At 41.1% G+C, this 11,358-nt stretch overlaps 1 protein-coding gene across 3 annotated transcripts in view; it reads right to left on the bottom strand.

Moving 5' to 3' along the window:
* Positions 1-510: 510 nt before the first annotated feature.
* The window catches only part of LOC112669526 (mitochondrial intermediate peptidase), a 174,671-nt gene continuing 163,823 nt past the window's right edge, over positions 511-11,358 (bottom strand). For 2 of the 3 annotated variants that reach the window (XM_049101063.1, XM_025462701.3), the window contains one exon: positions 511-761. In XM_049101063.1, coding sequence (XP_048957020.1) covers positions 731-761 — 31 coding nt within the window. In that variant the 3' untranslated portion in view covers positions 511-730. Of the gene's footprint in view, positions 762-4,992; positions 5,296-11,358 lie in introns of all 3 variants that reach the window. The other variant, XR_007405814.1, reaches the window with a different exon arrangement.

Raw genomic sequence — 11,358 nt, 5'->3', positions numbered from 1 at the left:
TATTAACAGTGATACGATACACAAGAATGTAAAGCAGATGGGTTCAGGATGAAGTCAGACATGGTCTGAATCTCCCTTTCCTCATTTCTGCTGGATCTTGACACACCATTTGTTAATTGCACTTATCTTTGTACATTCATAGTCAAGCCAGGAAAGGACGAGTTCAAATCCTTTCTGTTCCGAGTCCATCTGTGTAGCCTCAGCACTAAGACCAACCCAGTGCAGTCAACTATGAGTACTTTGGAAACCATACTTGCTCTAAGTGGTAATTATTCAAAAGAATATGTGTAACTCTTCTGAAGACTGTTTCAAACTAAAACAAGTTTGCTTTTAATTAAGTCTCTAATTTAATCAATTAGAGATCAATATGGGGGGAAAAGTTCAACAGGAGACTGGCTGGATTAAGGGAGTGCCCATACCTTGAATTTAACGCTAGGTTCTAGTTTTTATTAGCTCACTGAGTAGATTTCCATATGTTCAAAACTCTGCCAAACAGGCTAAAAGCCAGCATAATTAAAACAAATTATTTATTCCAAGTTCCATTGGTATAAGGTTTTTCAGAAATTAGAATACTGAAATCAGAAATGAGTGTTCACAGCTGTAGCATTTACAACCAAGTTCGTATCTACACGATCTTGATTTAAAAGATCCAAGGTGCTTCTATCATTCAGAATCCATGAGGAAAGTTTCGAAATCTGGATCCAAGTCGGAAACAAGGGCACTTACAAAGTCATCCATAGAAGGACACTTCTGAAGCATACCTGCAAACAAAGAAAAGATGAGCCAGCATATCCACCTGGAGACAATAAAGAGGGACAAAGGCATTATACATTAGGGGAACATTCTGGCTTTTTGAAATAAGGGCTCATTACATAACTGCCTATGTAAACATTATAAAAAGTCACCCGTGAAAAGAATTCTTGGGTAGTGGGTGGGCCCTGAGGCTATTTATGATTTTAATATATTTTTACTATCTAGTCAGCAGTTAGTACAGAGATTTAGGACCAAATTCATTTCCCAAGGGTTTTTATATTGCAGATATTACTATAAAGTGATGTTAGAAGACTGAACTTTTGGTTGAGTGCGTTGGTTCAGAACTTAAAATGTTTAGTTGCTTATCAGTTCCATACACTTTAAAATCAATCAAGTGTTATTCTTTTGCAGAAATCTTATAACAGAGCTAAGTTACTGGCTTTCCTCCAGATTTTCCTATTTTGGAGAACTCCTAGCTTTGTGACTTTCTAATTGGGTAATGAAAAAGTCACTTATAATCTCTGGTACCCAGATTTCCTCATCTAGCATTCAAGGTGGCTATCAAGATAAAATGAGAAGATGTAGTAGAAAACAATGAGGCATCATATCTAAAACATATTAACAATTCAGTAAAAAGCTAAATCTCTCTCTACTCTTTTTACTCCAAGGAAGTAAAGGACAAATATTTAAGCAATCAACCTTGTTGCCATGACCTATATTCTTGGCAGATAATGCTAACTCAAGGGTTGGACAGGGCTCTATACACTGGCATTTAACTTGGGGGTGGATCTCATAAAACTCATTCCAACACAGAGACATTAAAGGATGGCCAGAGTCCTATATTACCATCTCAATCTCTAATGCAATTCAATATAATATATCTTGAGTATTTGGTGTGTGTAATGACCAGGCCAGCTCATGAACAGTCAAAGATGAACAGGCTAAGTCACAATATGACTACCTGTAAAAGCTAAAATTATGAAGACCATTGAAGAAAATGCGTTTGCAACTTTGAGGTACGCAAAGGTTTCTTAGGATAAGAAAGTAATAACCATGAAAGAAAAAAATTGCAATATTAGGTTTCATCAAAATAAGAAACTTCTCTTCTTTAAAAGAAATAACAAAATGAATAGTTAATGAAAGAATGGGAGAAAATACTCAATATATATCTCACATGACACTGGCATCCAATATATACATAAAATACTCCTTCAACTTATCATAAAAGGAATTTAAACAAATTCAAAATGGACAAAAGATTTGGGCAGACCTTTCACAAAAGAAAAAAACCAAATAAACAAACAGGTACTGAAAAGATGCAACATTATTGTCATCTGGGAAAAGAAAACTGAAGCCACAATGAGGCACCACAACACACCCACTAGAATGGCTAAAATTACAAAGACCAAATGTAGGCAAGGCTGTGGGCCAGCCTGCACTGTCACACATCAGTGATGGAAGGCTAAAATGGTACAAGCACTTTGGAAAAAGACCTAGGAGTTTCTTATAAAACTAAGCACACACATACCCTATGACCCAGCAATTTCCATCTAGGTATTTACCCAAGGGAAATGAAGGCATGTCAACAAAAAAGGACTTTACAACCCTAAACTAGGAACAACACAAGTTTCCACCAACAGGATATGGATAAACATATATGGTATATTCAGAAATGGAATACTATTCAGCAATAAAAAAGAACAACTCAATGACACATGCAACAACATGGATGAATCTCAAAAAGCCTTACACACAAAGGAGTATATCCGGTTTGATTTCATTTATACGAAGTCCAAAAGCGGGCCCAACTAATCTGTGGTAAAAAAAAAAAAATAGTGGCTACTTTGGGGAGTGGAGATGACAACTGACTGAGAAGGGACACAAACCAACTTCCTGATGTGATGGTAAATGTTCTCTATCTGGATAGTGATACATTAGTAATGTGCATGCTCGTGTCAGGATTCATTAAATGGTACATTAAAGCTTTGTGCCTTTCACTGTATATAATTTTATCTAAAAAAGAAAAGTAAACAAATACACATATAAAAATGGCGGGTAAAATTTACTGCTGTTTGACACATGCTTTGAAAAATTACATATATTATATATGTAATATATATACATGGTGGATTGAAGGACTGATGGAGGAATGGATGGCTGGATGTGTGACAAAAACAACAAAATGTTCATTGTAGAATCTGAATGGCAAGTATATGAGTGTTGTGCTGTGCATTCAACTTCTCTGAATGTCTGAAAATGTTCAACATAAAATGTTTGGGAAAAAGTCAACTGTGGGTGTTAACAGTAAACAAAGTGCAGTTGGTGGGAGGAGAGAGTGGGAGATGAATTCTGATGGAGATTCAGAAGGCTTTGTGGAGGGGTGGGATCTGAGTAGAAATCTGAGGGATAGAGAAGAGTCAGATTCAAATTAGGGCCCTCTGTATGGAGAGGACCACGCAGGAAGGCACCAGGGTGGGAAAAGGCAGGATGTATACTCCTTTAGGGCTGGAGGAAGCCTGGAGGAGGCTCTGGGGGCACATGTGTTGTGGAGACTCTAAGATTGGGCACTAGAGTGACCAGGAAGGGAAGGTAACTGAGCCAGAGCATGGGAGGAAAACCAATAGCCTGTTACATTTAGGTGCCAGGGGGTGCTCCACCTGCAGGCCACCAGGCTTCAGTCAGCAGTGAGAACAGAGCTCAGGGGCGGGCCTGGACAGGACTGATGGACTTGCTCATTCCCATCAGTGGGAGCGACTGGGTGGGAAACTGAGAACTGGTTTGTGTGAAAGACATAAAAACAGCAGCTCTAAACACACACTCTTAAACCACTAACTAGACCTAGAGTAGTTAAGAACAATAAGAATATTGTAATGTTTTCAACCGAGGACCAAAATATTTTCATCCTCATTCGAGGTCAAATTCTAACATCTCCATTTAGGAACTAACTGAGAAATAACAAGCGGCTGCAGGAAGAGAATGTCATTGCTTTGTCTTTATTTACCAAACGAAAGTTCAAAACACAATTTTCTTTGTATGGTAAAATAATCTCTATGGGCGAAAGAAGGCCTTTCCTCTGATCCAGCTGTATCTCTAAGGATAGAAATGTTGAGCCTTCGAGGATTGCTAAGGTAGCACATTTCCCACTAGATCTTCAGATACAGGTTATTGCTTAAGTAGAAACAATCTGATTAATAAATCAGGGTTCATGCATTTTCTACCCACCAAGTTTCTTAACGCAGGGAACAGCTGTGGGGAAAACATTTAAACATGGCTTTTGCTCAAATGTGTTAACCTTTATACTCTTTTCTTCCTTTTAGTATGTGAAACATTTTATAATTAAATGACTGGTCGTTTATAATTAAATGCCTGGAGCTGTCAGAAGGTAAAACCCATTTATGCAGAGCCAACCTATTCAGTTAAGCATGGCTTCCCATCCCTTTGAAGTGGTTCATTTTCACTCGAAAAGCTGCCAATATAAAGATGACCTTGCTCTGTCCTTCTCAGGACACAGACCTAACTAGCACACATCCTTCTCCAGTTTCCCATCATCAACCATGCTCACATCTCAGAGAATGTCCATCGTGGCCACAGAGAAAGCTTTCAAAAATATTTACACTCATGGCATTTTTCAATCGAATCTGGTCAGTGGCAAATGGCTTGATATGACTGCTAAAGAGGAAGGTCTCCAAGAGAGGAAACCAAGACCCAAAGGGATAAAGAGTAGCTCCTGAGGCAAGACTTCTCTTGGCATATTGTCAGGGTATCCTTGCTTTAATTAGATTTAACTGTTCTGCAAGTGGCAACATGAACGGACTTCTACACAGAGAATTAAAAGAAAAATGCAGTGTTTTCAGGCAGTTCCCCAAGTCAGAAAACTTAAAATTAGCTTTTATATGCATGTATGGTCAAAAAAATTCCAGGAACTCTTTGATTTTTTTTTTTTTTTTTAAGAAGCTGACAAAGATGTCCCCTTTGTCTTCAAGTCTTGATCTTCAAGGGTGATGATTAGGTCTGCAGTTTCTTGGAAGCCTCTGGGAGTTAGATTGGGGCTGCTAAGTCCAGAAGTGGGTGGAATTTACAAACATATTTCACTGTGGAAGTCACCTGACTTTGCCAAAAGGACTGAAATTTCACAGCTAACAAAAGTGTTGACAGCAATGTAAGAAAGAGCTGCATTAGGACAGACACTTGCATGTATCAGTTCATAACAAGGAAAAGAGGTAGTTGAGTTTCACCTACCTGTCCTAGAGGAAGAGAGACTGTACAATGAGCAGTTGAAGAATGATGATTTAATTTATTTTTCTCCTCATTTTACCTGAGAGGCAAATGGGCTAATAAAAATTGGTACAAGCCAGAACACTTTTGTCTTGACTGCTCTGCTCAAATGAGTGTGTTTCATAACCTTGAGGTACCGGGGCAATTATTCTGAGCCTGACTGAAATAAATTATGATATCACAAGGATTCCAAGACTGACTCTTGAAGCAATAAGGGTTTCCAAATCACACGATGTGCTCTTCCTTCTAGTGCTTACTGGCACAGGGCTGGAAATAAAGCACAGATAAAGATACGAGGCATGAGGAGTTGACCCCCACACAGCTGGTCTAGAAAAGGTTTACCAGAAAACCAACAACCAATTGACGGTGGCAGTTATCTGCTGAGCATTCACTGTGCGCCAGGGATTGTGCTAAAACACACCTGTGAGGAACCTATCTTACAAATAAGAAAAGAGAGTGGAGAGAGGTCACGCAACTCTTACTTTTGTTGAACCCTGGGAGTCTGGTGCCAGAGCCCATGCTCGCAGAGCACTGTGATTTATTATACTGCCTCAGGCCCTAGGATTCTGTAAAACAACACATTCTAAAAAGGTTCCTATTTAAACATCAGCATCCTGGATATGACAAAGCCCACCTGTGTGGAGATACTGGGGTGGGGGAGAAGGGAGTCTGCTGGCCTCATGATGTCCCCCAGGGCTGGATGGTCCTCCACTTATTAACTGACCCCGTACAGCCTTGGGGCAGGGCCCAAATGTCCACTGTTTCTTGGGCAGGTTGGTTTTGGTGCTACCGAGCACACTTCACCAACCCTCCCAACTACTTAACTATCCAGGGAGGTAGAGCACAGGGCGTGAGCTCTGTCGAAGAGGCTGGTACCAGGAAAATGGCTCTTCCTCTCAGGGCACGGTGCTCAGCCACGCTTGGCTGCTGCTGCAGTTGTAGGCATGATACCAGCAGGAAAAACACCTAGGAGTTCCACACTTCAGGATGTTTTCTGGTTGGCCTCCAAGTATCTGTGGTAACCCCTTGCAAACAGAAGCCCTTACATGTTGAAGGGGCTCCCAACTTTGCATATTTCTATGCTTTCACCATGAACAGAATGTCAGCTATACGTGTACAAAGCTGCACGTTCACGCCCTGTTAGTCTGTAATATGTAATATATCATCTAACCAGACCATCATTTAAATATCAACATATTCTTGGCAGGATCTCTTTAACCCCTTGAGTGCCCATCTGGATGTGCAACTAATACAACTGTCTGAAAACATGACTGGGTGCCTGGCTGGCAGTTTGCTCATGGCTCTAAGACAACCTGGCAAAGACGGACTCTTGTTCTGGCCCCCTTTACGAAGCACCTCAAGAATACAGGAGATTATTAGGGCACTTAAAAACATCATTGTTATTTTGAGCCTTGGAAGAGAAGTAGAATAGTTATACCTCCTCTTTGGGTCTATTTCATATATTGATGAACACCAAGCAAGGGTGGCCAATCAAATAAAACTGGTTGAGTTTGTGACCAAAGTTTAGTGAAAGCGAAGAAGGGTGACTGAAGGAACCATAAGTAAAATCTCTGTGAGGGTTCCTTCTTTCACTCACTCACTCACTCACTCACTCACTCACTCACTCACTCCAGGTGGGCTAGAGTGCTTAAAGTCAGTTGAAGGAAGGCAAAAAGATCACTTAATTATTTATTAGGAAGATTCGGTATGTGTATATATATCATACACAAAAATTACTAAGAATCTATTTTATAGAAATATATGGTCTCCTGGTTCTAAGAGCATAGTTCTCTGACGAACACCATGGGTATCACTCGGGAACCTGCTAGAAATACAAATTTTAGGTCTGGACCCCAGGCCTAATATGAGGAACTGGGAGTGGGCTCGGCAGTCAGCGACCCTGATGAAGTGTGAGAACCACAGCCCAGATGGACATGTGGAAACTGATTAAAGTGGAAAATGAGATCTGGTTTCTCTCCGCTGGCAACCATCATTTGAAAAGTATGGGGCAAGAAAGATGTAATTAGTTTTCTATTTACCTAAACTGAAAAATACTTGTTTCTCAAGTGAAATAGGAAACAATCTCAGGAAACAATCTTAGGGAAAAAAAGGAGGGTTTGTTTGGGACACTGTTCAAAGTTATGATTACCAAGCCTTAAGAGAGAGGACACAGCTGGCTGGAAAAGCACGTAAAAGGATCAAGTGGATTTGGCATGAAGGGAGTCTGAGAACCTGGGGCGGAGGAGGAGGCTAGAAGGGAAGCTGCCATAAGCCATAAGCTGTGGGAGGAGAGCCACGCTGTGATTGGCCCTGATTGAGAGGTCTCCCAGATGGGAGGTGTGCTCCAGGGGTTGGTGGCAGGGTTTTTATTTTAGAAAAGGAAGCAGAGTATATTTTGCTTACTAGAAACCCCCTGGGAAACGGTGCTTTGTGTTTATTGATTATTGTCTCTTGTGAGGACAGCTCAGAACACATCTCAGAGGCTTCTTTCCTGTAGCTAGCAGTTCTGACTGGTCTGAGCTTGAGAACTGTCATCAAATCTGAGTTGCTAGGAATGCAGAGGGGCCACCTGGGGCTCTTTCTCTAGGAAAGAGACTGGGAAGTCACTACAGGAGCCAGTGGTCCACAGCAACATCACGAATTCTGTGCAAATGGGATCTTAGGGTGATTCAGAGTGGAGGGGGTGCTGGATGTTGCTGAAGTCGACTCTCCAAAGACTTGGCAAGATCCCTCCTCTGAGAGGCTCCGAAAGGATGCCCACACCTGGCTGCCAAGCTCCACACACCACGGCAATGAGCAGAACCATGCCTATACCCTCCTTCCTTCAAGACAGAAAGTGTTCCAACATTGACAAAAAAATTTAATTGTTTTGAGTACCCGTGTGCCAAGCACTATGTGCTAGAGATACGAGGCACAGAGACATGAGTGGGACATGATTTCTGCTCTTGACAAGTTGATTATTTGAGGAGAAAACCATATAAATGCATAATTGTTTATGTAGAACAAAGGTGTACATAAGATACAGAATTGGTACAAAGAAGGGAGTGATCAAGTGAGTGGCTCATCATGGTACCAGCATCCCAAAGACAACATCCGTTCCTTCTCCCAAGACACAGGAAGCTGTGCTTTCTGAACTCTGCTGTGACTTCCCCTTCAATTCTGTGCCCACCTCCACATTGTTCCCAAAAATTCTGCTTTGGTAAGCCAGAGTAGGTTCTACTTTTTTTTTCAAGAAGATTCCCAGTTGATAAAAAGATCAGCTAACAAGTTATTAAAAGGGATTGAGTAACGCCTGGGGGACACCGATATTTTTGTTGATTAAGGATCAACTTTCTAGAACCAGAGCTTGAACTAGATGGTCTTTCTTTTTTTTTTTTCCACTTAAATGACTATCTTTCCTCAGATTCATAAAGTCTGAGTGATATACTGCAAGCTTTATGTCGGATTTCCTTTCCCCCAGTTCACTGGGGAGGAAAGGAGAGCTTTCCTGGCCAAAGAAGAGGAACAAGTATTCCACTGCCTTGCAATCCTGGCCAGGTGTGGCTGGGAGGTCTGCTAAGAGGTGGGGTGGGATTGTCTCCATAGTCTTTGGGTTCCTTCCTTGTAGAATCAAGGGGGAAAACGCCCTTATGTTTGTGGGTTTCAAAGGTGCACTGAGAGTTTGTGGACTAGACATGTGTACAAAGCTGTCCAGGAGAGATGAGGCCTGGGTGTGGTATATTTGGGAGCCCGGCGGACATAAGCCTGATATCCACTGGAATGGCCAGGTCCAGAACCCAAGATGACAGGGGAAAAATAACTCATTGGTTCTTTTAAAATCAAGGCTAAAGGTCAATCATAATCTTACATTTCCAGACACTGGTACTTGGTCTAAATTATACTAGTCAGTTTATAGTTAGGACCTACAGGTAGTACTTATTTAGGGGTCAGGCTGGAGGACAAGAAAAGCTTTAGGCTCCGAGAGGAAATGTCCTGGGCACTCCCTACCGGGACACACAGCCTGCTCTACAAAACCCAGCAGAGTCACTACCATGTGGTTCCATAAACAGCTTCAGGGGCAATGTGCAGGTTAGGATTTTAAGATGAATGGAACAGTATCTGTTTCGGCATAACATTTTATAACTTAAATTTCAGTGTAATTCTCCTTTTCTCACTATATAAAAGTTTTCCTTTGAAGGGTTGACAAGGGGGAATAGAAAGGAAAGAGAAATTCTTCCTTTTCTAAACACAACTTTAGATGCCTCTAAACAAGGTACTAAAATCCTGATGGTTTAGTGAGTGATTACCTGAGTTAACAAACTGGTTAAGAGACCTTACCAGTCACTTCAACTATACCTCACTTCTGCTAAGAGCAATCTGAGTAAAGGTAAAATGCTAGAGTGTAATACAATGTTTGAAGATCATAAAATTGGCACAGTGCCATCTACTTTGCGAGACTTGCTGTAAGAATTTTAAAAGATGGTGCATTTAAGACAGAAAATGCTCCATAACTGGTAGTAATAACAATCAGATCCAAAGGAAAGCCTATTTCCCAGTTCAGTGAGTTGAAGGATGGGATTGTTTATTTACTTATTTATTTGCACAAGTTCAATTCTAAAACATTGCTCTATGATTACATATTTAGGATATGATCATCAAACTCACAATCACAAGCTAATTATCCAGCAAAAGAATCACTCCTTGCTTTACTTTTTTCCACTTTTTGCTATCTGCTTTTTAGGAGATAACTGTTTATCTGCTAAAAGAATGAAGCAAAAGATGCGGCTAAAATGGATCCATTTTTCTCCCTAATTATTAGTAGCTGTGAGAAAAGCTGTGAGAAGAGACCACTGGGATGAGGGGAAAGTTCTGGAAATGGACAGCGGTGATGATTACACAGAATCATGAATACACAACATTGTGACTGAAACACATATTTAAAAATGGTTAAGATAGTAAATTTTATACCATAAGTAACTTTACCACAATTTAAAAAACAATGAGGAAGAGGGCCTGAAGTACTAAGATAGAGCCTTTGATTTACCCAGTCAGCTGGCTCTGCCAACCTCGCCTCTGTTAGCAAATGTTATTAATAAGGGGGATATGCCAACAGGCAGATTCTCTGTCCAGATCTAGGGATGAGTGAAAAGGCATGTCTGTGTACTCCCAACACCACTTCCAGTTCTAAAAATCCATCATAAGAGTAAATGGCTATTCTGTGTGTGTGCTGAAATAATTATATGTGCCAAATGCAGTGCAGCCTGATGAAGAATTACAGGTCAAAGGCTGGCCTGGCAGTTTGGAAAGTCTGAAGTGAAGTTTACGAGATCAGAACTCTCATTCCAGATCTGTCTCTCCCAAGCCTAGGGCGACTGTATTGCTCACCTTCTCTGCTTTGAAGTTCTTCTGCTACAAGGCTGTGGTTACCCACACCTTCTTCTAAAGGTGGATTCCCACTATCTACAATCAGTTCCTGGGAATATCAGAGTATCAGCCAGAAAGTGAAATTCCTTTCTTCCTTTGAACTGAAAAAACCCGATTGCCTCCTAGGCTGGGTTAATATCTGTCTCTGGTCAAACAGGCAGTTCTGTCTGAGGGGCTGCTGACTGCATTGACACAGAGCGTCTGAACTTCGTCCGGGACAGAAGCTGATCCAGCCAGGCGAGCCCCACATACGTGATCTGCTTACAAATTGGTTTACTTTAATTTCATTTTCAGATGTAATAATTCCATTTACAATTACGCTTCTGGGTTACAAAACATTTTGCCTTTTGTAGCTCCAGGTCTTCCTTAAACAAACACACCCACATATTAAACACGCACACACCCTCTCCAAAAATCAGTGCATTTACAAAAGGGAGGTCCTAGCCTTGAGAACGCAGGTGCTCCCTTCTCTTCCATCTCTTTCTTCCAGAAAGCTCTCAACTATTTCAGAGGCCACGTTGAGTAAATATCCAAAGAAGCCAAAGATTAGGGATTCTATTTACTTCGCTATTATTCCGGATTGCCGTTTACCTCTACTACTGAAACTATGTCATAATCCTGGAGCCACTAAATTCTAAGTCTGGTTCCATGACATGCTTTCCTCATTTTTTCCTGTTGCACCATGCAAGAAAAGAAGCTTGCTGCCATCGAGTGTGTCGTCAAGCCCTAAAACTTGCTGGACACTCATGTGTTCTCACTCAACAAATCTTATTTGGTTACAGAACCACTTTACTACATGCAATCCAGTTGATACATTACCGATGCTACTTAACATCCACCACCTTTCACGTTTGTCCCTGTGACAGCCTGCTCTGCAAACTCAATGGGATCTTTCTTGAGCATCAGTGTGTTTGTGACGAGCAACTC

Source organism: Canis lupus, chromosome 25, assembly GCF_003254725.2.
Source record: "Canis lupus dingo isolate Sandy chromosome 25, ASM325472v2, whole genome shotgun sequence".
Lineage (NCBI taxonomy): Eukaryota > Metazoa > Chordata > Mammalia > Carnivora > Canidae > Canis > Canis lupus.
The sequence above is the reverse complement of the archived record's forward strand: the minus strand, read 5'-3'. Positions and strand labels throughout refer to the sequence as shown.